Source organism: Anastrepha ludens, chromosome 5, assembly GCF_028408465.1.
Source record: "Anastrepha ludens isolate Willacy chromosome 5, idAnaLude1.1, whole genome shotgun sequence".
NCBI classification, from domain to species: Eukaryota; Metazoa; Arthropoda; class Insecta; order Diptera; family Tephritidae; genus Anastrepha; species Anastrepha ludens.
In genome coordinates, this window is record NC_071501.1 from 101,712,609 (window position 1) to 101,733,486 (window position 20,878).

Genomic DNA, 20,878 nt, shown 5'->3' on the forward strand with positions numbered 1-20,878 from the left:
TTCATTACCATGCACACCGGAAGAAGGCATATGCAAATACAAATATGTGAATTTATATACATATTCGCATATACATACATATATATGCTCAATCAAGTAGGAGAGAGCCAGATGTCGAACGTTGCCGAACGCGGGGACCGATTGTGCTCTTTGTCGTTCGTTCCGCGCTTTCGCTTGCAGTTCAAGCAAGGTAACGACCATGAGCAAGATAACGACGATTGAGCAAGATAACGACAAATGAGCAAGATAACCACTATTGAGCAAGATAACGACACATTTTTTCGTGCGTGCAGCCAGCTAAATCGAATTATAAGACGTTATCACGTCAAAAAACCAAGTGACAAATGATATAAAAAGAAGAAAAGTCGCTTATTTCGGGCATATAAAAAGAGGTAACAAATACGATATTTTACAACTGCTGATGCAAGAAATAATTGAGGGACAAATAGGAATTGGCAGAAAAAAATGACTGGGCTTGACAATATTAAAAACTATTAACGAACTAACGAGGTAGCGAAAAACAGGCGTAAATTTATCAACAACGTTGATAATGAGACCGGACAATCGTATGGAAAAGACCAAAATAACGTTTGTATGTATTCGCGAACATCCAGAATGGATACCCCCATCTTTGCCCCACGGTAGCTTAGTAGGTCTCGTCAAAATTTAATTTTTTCTACAAGAATTCTTTGATGGAACTATTACAAACAGATTTTTTTTTTTAATATTTTCTTTTATGTTTTTATGAGAGTAAGATTCAAAATCCCACGTATATAAAGACATTTAGACCTTTTTCACATTGGAATTATGAACCAAAATTGGGTTGTAATATATCTTTTATATTAAATTGAGGTTGCCTCTAAAATAATTTCTAGGTCTGGCTAAATACAACCCTGCTAATTTGTTATGAGCCATCCTCAATTTCGTCAAATTCAACGAATATGTCACAATAAGAAAATGAAAAAGCTGAGAATGTCAATGAAATAGAGACATTGAAAAGAAAGAATTTCTGCGTTGTGCACAGGTCCAGAAATTGAAAATTTATTGTGAAAATTTATAGTTTTTGCGTTAATAATCAAAAAATATAGTATAAAAAAAATTATGAAATCATTGCGTTGTAGTTTTATGTATGCCTTTAAATAAAAAGTGATGTGCAGCTGTTGAGTATTGAAAAAAAGCCTAGACTGTGTTCAAAGTGAATAATACCATTGTGTAAATTGTCCAAAAGGGGAAAACCTGTAAAGGCCAAATTAGAATCCATAACGCATTAATAGCGGCACATAAATCAAAGAAAATCTTATCACTTAAAATGCAATAACTGCAATAAATGGAATATACTGTAAAAAAATTAATGTGTAAGTACTCGTGGAATTGGAATTATTAACAATAAAGCAAATAAATCAAATAAAGCTATAAAATCTAACTGCAAAAGCCATATTGTTTAGCTAGTGGACACCAGCATTTGTAAGTTTCGTGCGCCTTATGCGACCTTTGCCTTAATATTATTGCAAAAAGTGGCGGATATATGCAGACAAAGGCTGTACTATCAAAAGATATGAGTGAGGTAACCTTCCACGGGCAGTTAACTGGTTAGGTGGTGGTGTATTTTGTTTGCCAAAATGTTATGTTAGTTGGTCAGTTGGCCGAAACCGTTTCGCATGGTTTGCCAGCTAAGTTATATACGTATTGCCTTGTAGTTGGTTAGGGGTGGCAAAAAGCCAGGTGTTGCTTTTCACTTGTTAAGCTAACTAGCCGAAAGCACAATTGTGGTTACGCCTTTTCCATATATACATACTCGTATATAGAGCCTATTACACCCGCACAACGCGTTAGCTTTAAGAAGGCAACACCTTGGGGGAATGTTAAATTTTTACCTATAGAAAACGTTAGTGTGGGACAAAATTCCTCTGTGGCTATCGTCCAACATACAACTCATTACTTTCATTACTTGTTCGTTTGTTTGTTGGAGGCTACTTTTGTAGCGCTTCATTTGCATGCACTCACACAATTCATTCGTTTAGGCAGCTTATCTCCTGCCTGAGCTCAAAAATATTACTGGGCAAAGTGCATGTTCGGTGTCGGTGCGGGCAGGGGTGTTGCTGCGTGACTGTATTGTTTTCGGTTTGCCAACTAAAAGTATGCGCTATCAATGACTGGTTGGGTAAAATACTTATTAATGTCTGTATGTTTGTTTGCTGATTTACTGCTAGGGCACTTGGGAGAAAAAAACTATTGTAAGCATGGAAGTATTCGTTCACGTATGTTTGTATGCATATATGTATATACGTATTTATGTTTGTATATAAATATAAATCGTCTAAAAAATTTTTCCACAGTCATTCCATCGACACTTATGCGTTTAATGAGCTGTTCACTTGATTGGTGCATGGATATGTATAGTAAATCCTTCTGTTTCATACGTTTGTGTATGTGAATTCGTAAATACCTACTTGCTTGTGCACACTTATCAATATCCGTTTGCACTATCTTGGGCTTTAGTTTGCCTTCTCTGTGGATTTAATAAAGTATATTTTAGCACTGTTAAGCTTTCTCCAATTGATAAGGATTTTTTAAAGTTCCCTCGTTTTTATTGATCTTGCATCCATTGAAATCTTGAATGTAACTTAATACAAAAGTTAGGATGCAAAAATGTTTCTGGGCGCTAAAAATGTTTCCTTAGCCTATTTTATTGTTTAAATATTAACAATCTGTTTATTTCTGTTTAATACAGAAACCACCTTTTACCATATTTTCTTGGAACTGCGACGGTTTTTCTTTTATGAGTTCTAATCGAGTTTTTCCCGATTTCGTTCTGAGTGCCTCCTCTGCGATAGCTTACGAGATAGGCTTTTAAATCGTACTTACCCAATTGCTTCTCTAATGGACGTTATTTTGGATCTTTGTTTCTTACACACTCATTTGGGATTTTTTTTTGCTTTTTTGAAATAAGACATATATGGGTGTCCGGCATAGGCAATTCATATATCAAATACACACAATATCTTATCAAATTTGGGTTGCTCATTTCCAGACAGTATGACAAGTATTGATTAATAGTCATATGCGGATTCGGGATAATACTAAAGATTGAAAGTTTGGCGCGGCCTCGCACTTGGGTCGAACATTATTTTACTTTTTTTCAGAAATAGTGTACACTTTTAGTTGAGGTTTTGAATACAAAAGAAAAATATTGAACTTTGAGTATTAGATAATTCACTCTGCTACATTGCTTCTTTTATCAGGAAGAGTATGGTTTGTTTTGATAATTTTTAGTTCTTTTACTCAAACGATGTTCGCCATTAGTCTGCTCAGCATTCTCGTGATCTTCGCTGCTTTAGTAGCGGCGTGCGGTATCTGAGCCCAGAACGTAAGCCTGCAATCGAGTTGAATGCCCAGGTATTTCACCGCTTTTTGAGTTACTAGGGATGTGTCGCCTAGTTGCATGCAGACTTCGAGTGGCATGTGACCTCGTGCCATCAGAATTACTTTGGTATTATGTTTGGTCCTCAAGCTGAAATTGGGTCCTTAACATGACTGGCATCTCGTGCTGATATGATCGCCGCTATATCGTTCGCGTATCCCACGAGATATGCGTCTTCTGGCATTTCTACGCTCAGCATCTCGTCGTAGCTCAGATTACAGAAATCGGTGCGAGAATAGATCCTTGGACTGCGCCAGACGTTACCACTTTTGTTGTACCACCATCTGGTATATTGTACAGAAGTTCACGCTCGCTGAGGTAGCTTTGGAGGATGCCTAGCAGGTATGCGGGTATTCGAAACATTTAGAGCAGTATCTTTATTACGTCTGCCCATGGTAAGCTATTAAAGGCGTTTTGTACATACATCAAGCGTTGCCAGGACGATGATGCGCCTCGGGTCCGCATTGAGCGCGGTCTACGCTGCTTACCACTTCCTTTATTGCGTCAAGATTCGTATTAATAACCTCAATTTGAATATTCGCCAACTGATAAATCGGCATAGGCAATAATCACCTAAATACTAGCAAATTCATCTCTGATGCGAGTAGGGCCTTTGGTACTGGTTTGTTCTTTTCGAAGCCGTTGAAGCGCTACGACGATTGCCTATCAAATGCAGTGTCTGCACTTTGTCGGTCCATAAGGATAATGTTGAACGGCAGCGCTGTGCTGTTAAAGGAATCGTTGGGTCTTCTAAAGAGATTTTTTTATACGAGTCGATCGGTCATAGCTGAGCTAAGGACTCTAATGAGCTTTTGATTCTTGTTCTTGTTGTTGTAACATCATACATGTTCGGGGAATGCTGCTCGAGTGAAAATCCTTGGCCGGATATAAATCTGAGTTGTTTCGGTAACGTAGAACTGACTGTCGTGGGACTGAACTCTTGAATCTTTATCCGTTTAGCTTCAAAACCACTATTATTGTAGCCAAGGAAACCAATGAGTTTTCGTCAGTTAGAGCTGCTGCCATTTTAGAAATTTTTCTTCTTCTGCACTCTTCTTCGGCCACCTACTATAATTGTGTAAAATATTTATCGTATCTGTATGTATGTACATATACGCAAATACGAAAAGCTTGACTGTGTAATAAATTTAAATGCCGTCAGATAGGCTTCCGTAAACAGTCTTATTTATGCTTGTAAATAATAAAACTCTGCCATGGCCGACTTTAGAATTCACATTTATCTGATATTTACTTTCACATTTAAATTTTTTCACACAGGTTTCTAAAATCTGTCTATCATTTCATTTTCATTTAAATATATGTATAAGTTTTTCGCTACGCTTCCCTGCCGTACATAATTAAATAATCGTAAATTTAAGCTTATCGTGTTTGTCAACAATGGCAAAAAATTTGTTTTTATACGCAAAGTTTTCTAGGGAGGGTTTGTTTGTGACTATCTTAGAGTTGGTCACGGGTTTAATACCCACTGTGTACCTGAAGCATTAAATGACAGTAAATGTTTTTCTAATCGCGGTCGTCCCAAGGTAACTGGTAACAGGAAACCTCCGAGTGTATTTCTGTCATGAAAAAATTCTCATAAAAACCCTCTGACTGTAGGTCATTCCATTTTGAAGCATAACACAAAACGCATACCTCAAATTGGAGGAGGCCAAGTTCGGCTAAACATCTAACAAAGAATCTACGCTCGAATTAAATATTTTGTAAATATGTATGAAGTATTTGGTTTGTCGCAAATTATATGATGAATGCACACATGTTTACGAAAATGCGAAATTTTACTTACCTCAAACTTGCGTGCCAATAAAAATCTAATCTCACTAATAAAATGTTCAGTAAGACACAGAGGTTTGAAAACAACATTAATTTTGAACACATGTTGGTTGTTCTTGTTGTTGTTGTTGTTGTTGTAGCAGCTTACTAAACCCTGTCTGTGCAATGTAGGCATCTGTCGTCTTCGTCTAACTCATCTAACGGTAGACGCAGAAAACTTGTTATTTTGACAGGTTGAGTCCAGAGGGGGAGTTGTGTTAGGTGTGCAGGTTTGATAGGCCATCTGAATAGGTGGTTAGTGCCTTCACATGCTGGATACCATTCCCATAAAAACCAGGTTCTACGCTAGCGGAATGGCTCGGGAATTTCCCGACCAAGGGCTACCACGCCAGTAAACTAGCCCTGTCTAGCGCACCGTACCTTACCCTTCGTCTATTTTGAATACATGTTGTTGTTGTTGTTATAGCAGCATAAACATTCCCCATTCTCACATACGGGGAATGCTGCTGGAGTGGCAATCCTTGCCCGGATATAAATCCGGGTCGTTTCGGTAACGTAGAACCGACTGCCGTAGAAACGATTCATTTTGAATACATCTTCCATAATAGTTACCTCTTCTACTTCACCCATCCAACAAACAACTGACCGCCTCTTTTCTTAAAATCTGTAGTGCGTATTAAGTTCCCAATCACTGTATTTACGCCTTTATAAATCGGATATTTCGACATTTAATTAAGTGCCATGTCCGTCAGTCAGGTCCGTGGGTTAATAGCTCTCTTTCTGTCACCGTAGTATGCGACGACGATCGCGGCAGTGGGAGCATAACAAATTGCTCAGTAAGCAGTTTCTGCTAGGGTGTTACCGCAGGCCTCACTCATGCAGACACCTGCTCGAGCCTGAGCCACCTCCCAGGCACATCAGGAGGCATCTCTTCAACTATGTGGACGAGATCTCAGACAAAACCAACATACCGCTACTGGATCAGACAGTGTACAGACTGACAATCAACGACATTCATCGGGAGACCCTTACCACCTTCTTAAGCTTCCGACCCCCGAATGCCTTCATCGGAGTTCAACCCCCACCCATCGCAGACGAAGAGCTTCAATTTCCTCGAGAGTCGCGCGTAACCTTGGCACAACTACCTTCTGGATACTGTAACAGATTAAACTCCTACTTATCCTAAATCGACCCCGACATACTAAACATATGTCCGGCATGTGAAGGCACCCCGCACGACACTAACCACCTTTTCACATGCCCCTTCAAACCCACTGATCTAACACTCCTCTCCCTCTGGACCCAACCTGTCGAAACAGCTAGTTTTCTGCGTCTACCGTTAGACGAGCTAGACGAAGATGACCTGGGATTACACTACACTGACAGGGCAAAGTTACTGCTACAACAACAACAACAACGACGATCGCGGATCGGAGCATTAGAAACCGACTAAAGCTTAAAATGCAGTCATAAGTAAGATCTGAAGCCCAGGCTTCTATGTGGATCGGTCTATGCGACATCACATGATCACATGTGCAGCCACTCGCTATATAACTAATATTTAAAAAATCCAAAATATATGATCGATCCTTTTTAAACAAGGATAGTTGTCCGGTAGTCATCAGTAGTTGGCAAACTTCAACAATCTAAACACAAATTAGCTGCTTGTTTTTGACTTTGGTTTGCTCTTATTCTTGTAGTAAAACCTTTAGAACTGTAAAATAAAAAATTATTCTCGACACTGTTTCCAAAAAAATATCGCCGTAAAAAGTAGAACTCTAAAGACACTGTCGATCTATGTTTCAAGGCGGTTTTCGCTGGTCGATTTTCATGTTTCTAGAAAAACTTCGCTCTAAATCCTTCAACTTCTGACTAAAAGAAGGTTTACTTGTTTCTCTCACCAAGTTAGAGGTTTTTGGCGCAAGCGAACGATTTTCCTATAAATCCTGTTAAATCTGCAAAACTTACCCGTAAACGAACACAACTTCCTTTGCGGTGGAAACCCTTGGTATTTCTGTAACTTAACAGAGCTGTCAACTGCTGTTAAATTCTTGGTGGGAATAAGCTATAAGGCCAATAAAGTAACAATACTAAAATTTTATGACTAAACTCTATCAGTATGACATTTCACTTAATCATGCGAAGTGCATACATACTCGTATGTACATATTGCTCACTTGTTGGAAGAAGGTGAAAAGTAAAAAAATCAGAAATTCTTTCTACAAGGTGGCGCAAAATTAATCATCGAACTTTGTTTTCGAATAACTTTAACTCTAAAAAAAATGTTCAGTGATGGAAAAAAGAAAAGCTGTTGGTCATTTCTGCATATTTATCTAAAAATCTAAGAATTTGGTTATTTGGGTTATTGAGTTATGACGTTCTTCCAGTAAACGAGCTGTGTACACTTCGCTTACGTCCGAACTTCATTATTTTAAATATTCTTTCTACACTTTTTTTGCTCTTTTAAGAACACTAAAATAACAGCAAATGATATGTGGTGATAATATTTATTATCTGCGAACGTCACACGTATAAAATATACCAGACTAAAATAATAACTAAACTCAAGTAACTTTCATTTTACAGGTTGATATTTGCTTGGCGGAAGCGGTGGTGGTCCGACAGCGATGTTCAACAGCTGAATTGGGAGGAAAATAAGTACTAAAAAAACGGGAAAAAATTGTGCCAACTACATCATAAATATTCGTAATAAAATTAACGTAGAAATAAATCGAAATAACAATAACAAAAAACACGCAAAAAAACCAGTAAGAGCAGCTGGCGCAATTAGCACGTAAATTGTGACAAAAATTTGGCAACGTTTCAAGGCAAGTGTCGTTTTATTAGTAGCTTCAACTTGGTATTACTCGCATTTGGCGGGCGCGGATAGCCCAAAACTCGGTGCACGCACGCACACAAGCGATTAAGTGATAAAATCGTACTTGTGTCGGACGTTAATGGCCGATGGAAATGTTATGTCAGCAGCTTCCATAGGACATGCAGCTGCTGACTACTATTCAGTAGCACCAGCAACAGCTACAGTGACAGCGTCATCAATACCTACAACAACAGTAATGGCTGCCAATGCCGGTGTGGGCGGTGTCATGCAGACCAGCAGTGGTGTAGTAGTTTCCACAGTGGGCAGTAACGTTGGCAATGGTAGCGGCGGTAATGGCAGTATGGGCGGTAGTAATGTTAATTTGAATGGGGCACCAACGACGATGGGGACAACAGGTGCAGCCAGTGGCATTGGCAACAATCAAGGTTATCACCAATTAAGTGTGACAAGTAAGTTATATAGAAGAAGTAGAAATTATTTATTATGATTTATGGAATTATTTGCTTTCTATTCTTTTGCAGTTGAGGAAGCTTCATTGCGTAACAATGGCTTTCTAAAGCCTAATCCATACGTTGAATTAGTAATCGATTATAAAAGTAAACGTAAAACCGATGTGGTGAAGAATACTTATCTACCCAAATGGAATGAGGAGTTCACGGTGCTGGTACGTTAATGCAGTGAGAAATATAAATAGGAAATGCGATTTACAATAACACGCACACGAAAGGAAAGCATACAGCTGTAGCCATAAATAGTTATTCTAGCGCTTGGCCGGCTGAGCAGTTAAGGCAAAATACTAGTTTGGGGAAATAGAAATCCATTATTTTCTCGCTAGATGGCTGTAGTGATCGATATCTCGTTAAGTATCGATCAAACAATTTAAAGTTTATGCTCGCTGTCAAGGTGACATTTTACGCTAAAAAAATTCTTTTGCTGTTTTTTCTTTGCCCCTTCAGTTGTCAGTTACAGGGTGTTAACAATGAAAGTCAACAAAGAGAAAATGTGGTAGATTTTACAGTTTTTCTTTGATAAAGGCGAATATGCAAGTCAGGCCGCTGAAATTGTGAATGGTGTTTATAGTGTTGATACTGTAACAGTTAATTACGTGCAATTTTGGTTTCAATTATTTTTGATGCTAAAGAAAATGTCGCTAATGTCGAATATTTGCATACACCCATTAACAGCTAATTAGAAACGAGATATTTTTTACCAGTTTTGATCACGTTTTTTTTCTCTTTTAATTTTTATTTGTTTTTTTTTTCATAAAATGGAGTAAATGTAAAATCTAAAAAAAAATATCAAATAAATCAAAGTTTCAAACGTTTGCACAAAACTTAAAAAAATTCGACTAATTCTCATAAATATTTCAAACTCTTAATCAAATTAAAAAAAAAAAAATATTTTCATTAATTTTTTGCTCATAAAAATATAAATCAAAGCTTCAAACTTTGTATAAAACTTCCAATTTTCATCAAAATTTTAAACTCTTAATAAAAAAAAAACTACTTTCATTAATTTTTTTTTTCATAACAAAATAATTCACTCAAAAAAAAAATCAGACAAATCGAAGTTTCAAACTTTGGAACAAAACTTTAAAAAAGATGACCAATTCTCATAAATATTTCTGGAGTTTGAATTAAAAGAAAAAAAATTTTTGCTCATTAAAAAAAAATATTTTTATTCATTAAAAAAAAATATTTTTATTATATTAATAAAAAAAAAATATTTTTATTAATTTTTTTTTCATAAAAATTTTAATCAAGGTTTCAAACTTTATATAAAACTTATAAAAAACTCGACTAATTTTCATCAAAATTTCAAACTTTTAATAAAATAAAATATTTTTCATTAATTTTTTTCATAAAAATATAATTCACTCTAAAAAAATCATGAAATAAATTAAAATTTCAAACTCTTGTACAAAACTTATAAAAATTCGAGCAATTCATCAAAATTTCACACTTTTAATAAAAATAAAAAACTACATAGATACACAGTTTTTAGCCCATTAATTTTTTTTCAAAATTATCAAAACTCAGCGAGAATTTTAAACCACTTGAGCTACCTTATTATACTAGAATTGAGAATTTCTAAAAATCCTAACTAAAAATAAAAAATATATATTTTTATAAATTTTTTTTTCATAAAAATTTTAATCAAGGTTTCAAACTTTATATAAAACTTATAAAAATTCGACTAATTTTCATCAAAATTTCAAACTGTTAATAAAATAAAATAATTTTTAATAATTTTTTTTTTTTAAATTATCAAATAAATTAAAGTTTCAAACTCTTGTACAAAACTTATACAAATTCGACCAATTCATCAAAATTTCACACTTTTAATAAAAATAAAAAACTACATAGATACACAGTTTTTAGTCCATTAATTTTTTTTCAAAATTATCAAAACTCAGCGAGAATTTAAAACCACTTAAGCTACCTTATTATACTAATATAGAATTGAGAATTTCTAAAAATCCTAACTAAAAAGTGTTAAACTTTGATGGAAATTGAATGAATGCTTATGAGTATTGTACATAGTGTGGAACTGATTTATATAATATTTGTTTTAGAATGGAATATGTATATTTTTATAAAAAATTAACGAAAATTACTGCGGCTCTGAGATTGAAAGAATCGTCAATGCTTAAAACGAATAACAATGGGCATTCGCTGGAGACAGTTACGTACCTGTAGACATGGCCAGAATGGAATATGGGTCGCACAGTCTACTTAAATTTAATTGTAAAGATTTAAGAACATTAGCAGGAGTCCTATCTGGGACTGTCTTATAGGAAGGCATGCCAGTAGAATTGGGGCACCATCGTTTCTACGACAGTAGGTTCTACATTACCGAAACGATCCGCGTATGTTGCATATACTCGTATGAAATTAGATAGACTGACTAGATTCATAATCACAGGATGGTTTAAGTGGAGTAAGAATGTGATAGTTCCGGTGGTATCACTAGGGACCTCTATTTGGCCTAGGTGCATAGTAAGACAGCCACTTTACCTAACCTAACGAAAAATAAATATTAAAAAAAAAACAAATACAAGAAAAATAGTAAAAATTAGTCAAAATATGGCGTTTCTAATTAACTCACCACAGGTGTAAATGAGAGAATAGGAGATTAAAATATATTAAAAAAAAAAGTATTCCAATCAAATAAATTGTCAATACTTGTCCCTAAATGCACTGTATGCTAAGTTGTTCAATAAGTTTTGCGGTTTGATAAGAAAAACACAACTTTATGATTTGAAATACACTTTAATAATCAGTATAATAATCTCCCTGAACATCAATACACTTATTCCAACGAGATTCCAGTTGAAGTTAGAATCTGGAAGAGCTGCGAAATACGCTTTCACAGCTGTTATGATCTCATCATTTCCTGAAAAACTCTGTCCACGCATGCACTGTTTTAGGTCTGAAAACAGATGGAAGTAGCTACGAGCCGAATTTGGTGAATACAGTAGATGTTCCAACAATTCGAACTTTAATCCATAGATTTTAGCCAGCCATAGCTCTTGTCACACGGTGCATTGTCGTGATGAAAATAAGTTTTTCTTTCGCAAACTCGGTCTTTTTTCAAGAATTTTTTCATTCAGCTGGTATAAAAAGTTACAATATAATTCAGAATTTATTGTTTTACCAGTTTGCAAGTAATCCACAAACAAAATTCGTTTCGCATCCAAAAAAACTAATGCTAAAATCTTCTTGGTCGATTTCTGGACACGAACTCGTTTCGGTGCCGAAGAACCAGTTTCGCACCACTCTTTAGCCTTTTATTTTGATTTAAGATCAAGTGATTGACCTAAGTGTCATCCATAGTGAGGAATCGACGCACAAAATCCACTTTATCCTTTCGAAAACGCTTTAAATGTTGCTGAAAAAGTCGCATTCGAAAGTGTTTTCGTTCCATTTATAGCGAATGCGGGACCCATTGTGCACACAGCTTTCTGAAACCCAATACTTTAGTAAAAATATTGCTTGCACTGCCCAAAGAGAATCCTAGGGCTTCTACTAAATCTTTTTCAGTCACTCGACGATTTTCCAATACGATATCCTGATTTTTCTACGATTTTTGGCGTTGTTGCTGTTTTTGAACTTCCTTGACGTTGATGTAGTTGATGTAGTATCATAATCATTCCCCTTACATATACAGGGAATGCTGCCAAGGCCACAGTCGTTGGCCGGATATACATCCGGGTCGTTCCGGTTACGTAGAACCGACTCACGTGGATCGCCTTCAAGGCTTGTACGACCACGTTTAAATTCAGCAACCCACCTCTCTATTGTGCTAATTGATGGCATAAATTTCTTTTGCTTATGAATCCTTCCAAAAATAAAAATTCAATCACTGCCCGATACTTGACTTTTTCCATTGTAGAAAACAATGTGACACGTCGGTACTACTATAAATTGCATACTAAAAAAAAACTAAAATAAAAAAAAAAAAATTGGCTAGTAGCAACACCCTCTCTTATCGAACCGCACAACTTATTGAACAACCTAGTATTTGTCGATACGCAACTTATTCACTTATATATTTGTATAAAAGTAATTAGGCGCATACCGCACGCGTTGTGTGTTTTTTAATGCATTTCGATACGTTTTGATTACAATTCGCGGTAGCAAAGCAAAAAAATCTATTAATCAGAACTGGAGAATCAGACAAATATTGGCGCACTCGTCTTGAATTACAAAGTAAACAGCAAATGAATAAAGTTAAGGCAAACAAATCCAAAAACAGAAACACATTAAAGGTGGAGCGCGTGAAGCATGCGGGCAAATGTAAGGCGTGGGCACGCGTATTTATTGATTCTACTAATTGCGTTTACTACTCGTCACTATCAAGCAGAAACAATCGAAAGTTATCAAAATAGAAAATAGTGGCTCTGCGAGCTACTCGCTTTGAATACAGAGGCAGAGCCAGTAACCAGGCACCAGTCTAAACCGGCAATCAGTTTACATGAGAATTATTTAGAAATTAATATAAAGTTGAAATGAAGAAGAAGTGCAATCAAAGCCAAAAAAATTAAGTATTTTTCCAGTTTCGAAGTATCAGCTGTAATAAGGGCATTTGAAACTCTCAGCACTTATTTGAAATAAACTCTTGCAACTTCATTATCTGCATGAAAAACACATTCACCACCGGAATGCACTGAGTTTATAACCGTAAAGGACTATACCTTCAATAGAGTTCTCAAAAAATTATAAGAATTTATAACTAAAGCGGCCGCCGTAGCCGAATGCGTTGGTGCGAGACTACCATTCGGGAGTGTGTAATTTCGATAGGACTTGAAGGAATAATTATAGTTAATCATCTTTCTTTTCTCACATCTAACACGCATTTACTCATGAAATTGAAAAATTTCTCTACTTATTAATTAAAATACCTCTCCTTTTCTCAGATAACTCCGCATTCCGCGTTGCACATCAAAGTGCTCGATCACTCAAGCTTTCGCAAGGATACTTTACTTGGTGAGCGCACGATCAGCTTAGCTCAGGTGCTGCAACAATTCAACGGCAGATGCGAGTTTCTTGAACTAACAATGGATCTGTTGGCCACCTCCAAATCAGATAATCGGCAAACGAAAATCGGCGAACTGGTCGCCGTGTTGAACGGACTCAAGCTAGACATGCCCAATGTGGTGCAGCAAAATGGCAATGGCGTGCAAATGCTACCACCGCCTGGTACAGATGGTGCTATATTGCCACCTGCGGCCGGTCGTAGTTACATGATACAAGGTGGCATACGTGCGCGTATGCGCGTGCGGAATGTGGAGAATGGAACGCTAACTGCATCGACGGCGGCGGCGGCATCGGTAGCGGGCAGTGGTGGCAATGTGTCGCACATGGCAGTTGCCGGTGGCTCACGTTCGCCCATAGCCAATGGCAATTTGGAACGCTGCAGCAGTGGTAGCTCACAAAGTGGTGCGGTAAGACGTGCTGCGCCGCCACCACCCGTTTGGGAACAACAGCAGCCGATGCCACAGGCGCAGCCCCAACATATGGCGCTACAACAGCAGCAACAACAATTGCAAGTGCAACAACAACAGCAACCACAATTACAGGTGCAGCGCATGCCATCGATGAATGGCGGCACAGTTGGGGTGAGTACGTCGGGTGTGCAAGTGCGTCCCATGTCGCAAATGTACGCGAATGGCAGCGTTAGCGGTCAGGCGTTGTCTCCGCTGCCGCCGCAACAACAACCACAAACTCAGCAACAGTTGATGGAAAGCGCTTTGTTGGGCGCGGCGGGCGATCAAGGTGCGCTGCTAGCGCAGGCGGCGATGCCAGTGTCCAATGTGGGCGATCAGCAACTGCAGGTGTGTGAAATTATTGTTTTATAAAATGGTTTTCTTATTTAATTTAATTAAATTTTTCTTAAAATTAAATTTTTTCTTATCTCTTTCGCAGGCTGCGCAAGCGGACGATGAACCACTGCCCGCCGGTTGGGAAATTCGTTTCGATCAGTACGGTCGCCGCTACTATGTCGATCACAATACACGCTCTACATACTGGGAGAAACCGACGCCCCTTCCACCGGGCTGGGAGATACGCAAAGACCCTCGCGGGCGCGTCTACTATGTGGATCACAATACGCGCACAACCACCTGGCAGCGACCGAATAGCGAGCGACTAATGCACTTCCAGCATTGGCAGGGGCAGCGGGCGCATGTCGTGGCACAGGGTAATCAACGTTTCCTCTACTCACAACAACAACAGCAGCCCACGGCGGTGACGGCCACAGTGACGCAAGACGATGAGGATGCGTTGGGTCCGTTGCCCGATGGCTGGGAGAAGAAAGTGCAATCGGATAATCGCGTGTATTTTGTAAATCACAAGAACCGCACCACACAGTGGGAGGATCCGCGCACACAGGGTGCGTAGAGCATGAAACAGTACAGCGTTGAGAGTACTACTATTTTATTAAACCACTTTTCACTTTTCCAGGTCAAGAGGTCAGCTTAATGAATGAGGGCCCACTACCGCCCGGTTGGGAAATACGCTACACCACCACCGGTGAACGCTTCTTTGTCGATCACAATACACGTCGCACCACCTTCGAAGATCCACGTCCGGGCGCACCCAAAGGCGCAAAAGGTGTGTACGGTGTGCCGCGCGCCTATGAGCGCTCATTCCGTTGGAAGCTCTCACAATTCCGCTACCTGTGCCAGAGTAATGCGTTGCCATCCCACATTAAAATCACTGTGACACGACAGACGCTGTTCGAAGATTCATACCACCAAATTATGCGTTTGCCTGCATATGAGCTGCGACGCCGCCTTTACATTATATTCCGCGGCGAAGAGGGTCTCGACTATGGTGGCGTGTCACGTGAATGGTTCTTTTTGCTTTCACATGAAGTGCTCAATCCCATGTATTGTCTCTTCGAGTACGCTAACAAAAACAACTACAGCCTACAAATAAATCCGGCCTCCTATGTGAACCCCGATCATTTGCAGTACTTTAAATTCATAGGTCGCTTCATTGCAATGGCATTGTATCATGGACGCTTCATCTATTCCGGCTTCACGATGCCCTTCTACAAGCGTATGTTGAATAAGAAACTAACCATCAAAGACATTGAGACCATCGATCCGGAGTTCTACAATTCGCTTATTTGGGTGCGTGACAATAATATTGATGAGTGTGGATTGGAGTTATGGTTTAGCGTAGACTTTGAGGTGCTTGGACAGATAATTCACCACGAATTGAAGGAGAATGGTGAAAAAGAGCGTGTCACCGAAGAGAATAAGGAGGAGTACATAACATTGATGACAGAGTGGCGTATGACGAGGTGAGTGGTTTTCGTAAATTATGGAAGTGAGAATACTTAGTTAATATTTGAATGTGAGGAATGGTGGAAATTGGGACTATTCACTGGCGAAATAGTTTGCTAGCTGAAGATTGGACACAAATTGATTTTCTAACATATTCGCAAAGGTCCGAAAAGAGTGACTGGGTTAACAGGGCTGCGCTGTTTGAGAACAGCACAAGGTTTAGAACTAACTGCGTTATTCGAAATAAGAAAACTTCGTTATTCGAAATAAAGAATATAGAAAAAAGAAACACAGAAACGCTAGTTGGGTTTCGAATTGAAGTGTTTAGAGATTGATTAACTCTGACTGTGGATGTGAATTTAACATATTTCTTATATAGTTAACGACTTGAGCTTCTAGGTAGCTTCCTAAAATTTTATTTTCTATCGTTTTATGGATATAACCTTTTAAAATGTATCCTCGAATAGGACGAGAAAAGGCCAGGGAAAGGTTTTAAAAAAGGTGTCTAACGGAGGGTTAATTCGGTGCGAAGTACTTATGTACGCTGAGCTACAGTTTGGTACATACATTTCTGGCAACAAATGGTAGTAGATTTAGATTTATTGAAGATTAGCACTTCGACCTCGTGATCCTTTGTGTCCTATATTAATCACAGTGTCTCATCCAGACCCAGTTCTCTTATTAAACTTAAGATGCAGTTGGGTTGGACTGAGCGTATGCGCCTTTCTTCCGGCTGCAATTGGGCGAGATATTTCAACCTTCTCCAACTATAGCGCCACATTCAAGTAGAAGGTGGATTGGAGTTTCCTGTGACTGGTCACAGAAACGACAGGAGTCAATGGACCATATCCTGATCATGTGCAGATGATTGACCCACTTGTTCTCACAACATCTAGGGCTGGTTCGTCGTACACCCCACGACTGGTAGATGGTTTATCATCCTCACGGGCGTGCTCCCCAAAAAAACCGACACTTCTGCCTCTGAGAGCCCCGCCAAGTGATTTTTGCTCAGCTTTTTACTGATACCCTTTTTGATGTTGTTTGTTTTGGTTTTGGTTTTGTTTTGTTTGTTTTTTTGTTTGTTTGTTCATCTTGTTCTTACGACTGCCTGTTCGGCACTCTTCAATTTTTTTGTTGAGGAGCCGCCATTACAATACAACCGAATTTACCTCCTGGCTGCAAATCATCCAATGGGCACGGGGACGCATAATACCCTGGATTAGAAGGTGACAGCTCTTGGTCAACATTCTCAAGCGGTACCAGACATCAGGGTGAGCTATCGACTGAACGACATTTCCTCCTGGTGCCTGGATCCATTTTGAGATTGGACTAAACCCCTGCACTCAGCATACTCAGTTTATCCTCGGAGAGAGTTATGAGATTTTTGAACTTCTTTTGGTTGTATCCGTCTCAGTAAGGATTTCGCCTGGCGTATCCGCATAGTTTGGTAACAGCTGACCTTTCTTAGCTGGTGTGTCATCCCATAGCACGGAAGGGCTCGGATCCTATGGTACTAATATGCACTGGTACTAAAAGTGGTTGAATGAATCGCTCGCGAATGATTACATAAATTTGAGCGAATCATTCGCGAGCAAAACAAAAATGTTAGTGTAGTATAGTGCCACCTTCAGAACAATTTTTATTCACACAAAAACTAAAAAAAAAAAATCGATTTTCAGAGGCATTGAGCAACAAACAAAAACCTTTCTGGAGGGCTTCAACGAAGTGGTGCCGCTTGAGTGGCTGAAATATTTCGATGAACGCGAACTGGAGCTAATATTGTGCGGCATGCAGGATGTGGATGTGGACGATTGGCAGCGTAATACCATTTACAGGCATTACAATCGCAATTCCAAGCAAGTGATGTGGTTCTGGCAGGTGAGTAAGAAATGAGAGAAGTAACAGTTTTATTTTTTTTATATTCAATATTACATTTTCTTTTCTTTTGGCAAAAAAAAGTTTGTGCGCGATACGGATAATGAAAAACGTGCACGCTTGCTGCAGTTTGTCACCGGCACGTGTCGTGTGCCTGTCGGCGGCTTTGCCGAACTTATGGGCTCCAATGGGCCGCAACGCTTCTGCATCGAGAAGGTGGGCAAAGAGACGTGGCTGCCGCGCTCGCATACCTGCTTCAATCGTCTAGACTTGCCGCCGTACAAGAGCTACGATCAGCTGGTGGAGAAGTTGACGTTTGCCATTGAAGAGACTGAGGGCTTCTGCCAGGAGTAGAAGACTAAATGCGAAGCAGAGCACTAGAGATGGCGCGGCGGTTAATGTATTGTAATTAGCGAAAACATTTGAACAGTTATATTCACCGTTATATTGTAATTGTATTGCTATGCAACGAAATGCGCCCAATTTAATAATGTTAACGGACATTTGATTACATTTATTATTATTTTATACACATACATGCATACAAACACACAGCGATGATGCAATGGATTGCGTGTGTATGCGACAACAAATTCGGGGTGATCTTTTCCTCTTTCGACGCGCAGTTGTTGTTGCTAAGCTTATTTTGAAACGCATATCATTTCTTTGTTTTGTTGGGAAGTCAAACACAAGAACACAAAAAACAAAAACAAAAACAACTAAAAGCGCTTGTTTTCTTGTATAAGATATACATATACATACATATGTACATATGTAGTAGAAATATTACTAACTTTCTAGAAATTTGCTATATATGCATACATATAAAGACATGTACATATACCTATATGAGTATGCATGTATGCGCATGTAAAGAGTTTTTGGGCATAAACAAGTTTTAATTGATTTATATTATATAAAAAAATATTTATATTTGTGTGGAGGTATGCATATGGCGCGCTCATATGCGTGTGCGTGTGTGCGTACATATGTCTTACCTACCAGTAACGTTGCCGTCTTGCAGTGAGCACATTCTCCTTCCTAACTTTAATCTAATTTTGTTCATTAGCATATATTTGTGTATATTCCAGTTCATTGGTCTAATTTAATCTTAAATTTGTAAATATCATCCAGAATAAATTTATTAACGTTAATTTACATGCATACATTTACTAGTTCGTTACACTACATATACATATACATACACATATACATATAAAATATATAGCACATTAGTGTACTTTTGAGCAGAAGCGCAGCGCTGAAATATTTTACTCTAATATTATTGGCAAAAGACATGATTTGAAAACAATGCGAACAAAAGAATATTTAATTTGAATTTGAAAATTAATTAGATTCGTAACAAAAAGAAAAACATTTGAATTAAATAGTAAATTCATTTCAAAGACAGTAATGGAGCATCTAATGTTCGCTAAGCAAGGGAAATATCGCTAAATCATAAAGCAATTACAAATACAGGGTGTCGCAAAAGTAGCTTACTACCTACTTAAAGATGTACTTGTTCGTGCAAAATTGCACCGATATTATTTTCTCCGTTTAGCAAAAAGCGCATAAAAGTCAAAATAAATATAGTTTTTTAGCCTTACAAAGTTGTATGATTGCTTTTGCGTCACACTCTGCAACTGGGACAAATAAAATATTAAAAAAAAAAAAAAAATGAACAATTAATAAGAACAAAAAACAAAAAAACCAACCCACACACATGGAAAACTTAGCAAATTGTGTTAGTAGAAAAAATCAACAAAAAATTTATATCGTGAAGAAATTGGTACACCGGCAAACCTAATATTAAGTCTAAACCTTATCAAACATATACAAATAAACGCCATTCAGATGGGTATATAAATATGTGTGTATGTAGTAGTGTTGTTAAAAAATTCATAGCGAAAAAAATGACGCAGAGAAACAAATGGCGGAAAACTATTAGTTACAGTTAAAGTAAAGTAAATAAACTATAGGAAAACTACTTACATGAATATGCAATGTGTGTGTGTGCGTGCGTTATGTAATTCAAAGAAAAAAAACCACATGACAGTTAAATTGAAAGTTTCAGTTACTTGCGTTTGCTATATATTATATATAAATACATATAAAATACCAGGACATATTCAAGCAAATACTAAATATATACATTCATATATGAAAAAGAAAAACAACAACAACAATATATATAATTTAAAGACAACCTATAGATTTTATTTAGTTTTTTAAAATATGATTGTATTATACAGATATATAAATAAAGCGGCTAAGGTTGTCAAAAAGCAAGTGCGAGTGAGAGCTAGAGCGAGAGCGAGAGTGTAGGAATGACTTGCGAATCATTCTATCAAGCGAGAAAGCGAGAGAGATAGAGCCGTTGTAATAAGTTCTAATTAAAATTACAAATAAATTAATAAAAAATTATATTATAAGAAAAAGGCGAGAACCCGTTTTTGTGTTATTATATACATACATTTTAGGTTGTTCATTAAGGTTTGCGGTCCGATAAGAAAAACACAATTTTAATGTTTGAAATACACTTCATTATTCAGTATACGAGTAGTCCCCCTGAACATCAATACACTTGTGCCAACGAAATTCCTATTTATGAATTGCATCCCTGAAGCGAGAATCTGGAAGAACTGCAAAATTCGCTTTCCCAGCTGTTGTGACCTCATCATTTGATGAAAAACGCTTTCCACGCATGCAAGTTTTAAGATCTGGAAACAGATGGAAGTCGCTAGGGGCCAAATCTGGTGAATACGGTGAATGTTCCAACAATTCGAAGTTTAATCCACAGATTTTAGCCATAGCTTGTTGTTGTTGTAGCAGCGTAAACATTCCCCATACTTACATACGGGGAATGCTGGTAGAGTGAGTTTCGTTAACGTAGAACCGACTGTCGTGGAAACGACTCTTGTCACACGGTGCATTGTCCGGATGAAAAATAACTTTGCGAAAGGCAAACTCGGTCATTTTTCAAGAATTATAATCTTCAGCTGGTCTAAAAAGTTAACATACAATATAATTCACAATTCATTCCTTTACCAGTTTGCAAGTAATCCACAAACGCAATGCCTTTCGCATCCCAAAAAAACTGATGCTAACACCTTGACTGATTTCTGGACACGAATTCGTTTCGACGAGACGAATAACC

At 37.8% G+C, this 20,878-nt stretch overlaps 1 protein-coding gene across 1 annotated transcript; it reads left to right on the forward strand.

Moving 5' to 3' along the window:
* Positions 1-978: 978 nt before the first annotated feature.
* Positions 979-20,010, forward strand: LOC128862700 (E3 ubiquitin-protein ligase Su(dx)). The gene is made up of 8 exons (XM_054101361.1): positions 979-1,355; positions 7,799-8,500; positions 8,573-8,715; positions 13,471-14,388; positions 14,480-14,945; positions 15,017-15,863; positions 17,526-17,724; positions 17,806-20,010. Exons 2-8 carry the CDS (start codon positions 8,170-8,172, stop codon positions 18,073-18,075), a joined length of 3,174 nt encoding a protein of 1,057 aa, XP_053957336.1. The 5' UTR covers positions 979-1,355; positions 7,799-8,169; the 3' UTR covers positions 18,076-20,010.
* Positions 20,011-20,878: the final 868 nt, after the last annotated feature.

Bases quoted from the DNA above. Each gene is read 5' to 3' on its own strand.
- LOC128862700 (XM_054101361.1), top strand. From the start codon at position 8,170: ATGGCCGATGGAAATGTTATGTCAGCAGCTTCCATAGGACATGCAGCT. The intron at 14,946-15,016 runs GTGCGTAGAGCA...TCACTTTTCCAG, and splicing joins GGAGGATCCGCGCACACAGG to GTCAAGAGGTCAGCTTAATG. The intron at 17,725-17,805 runs GTGAGTAAGAAA...GGCAAAAAAAAG, and splicing joins AAGTGATGTGGTTCTGGCAG to TTTGTGCGCGATACGGATAA.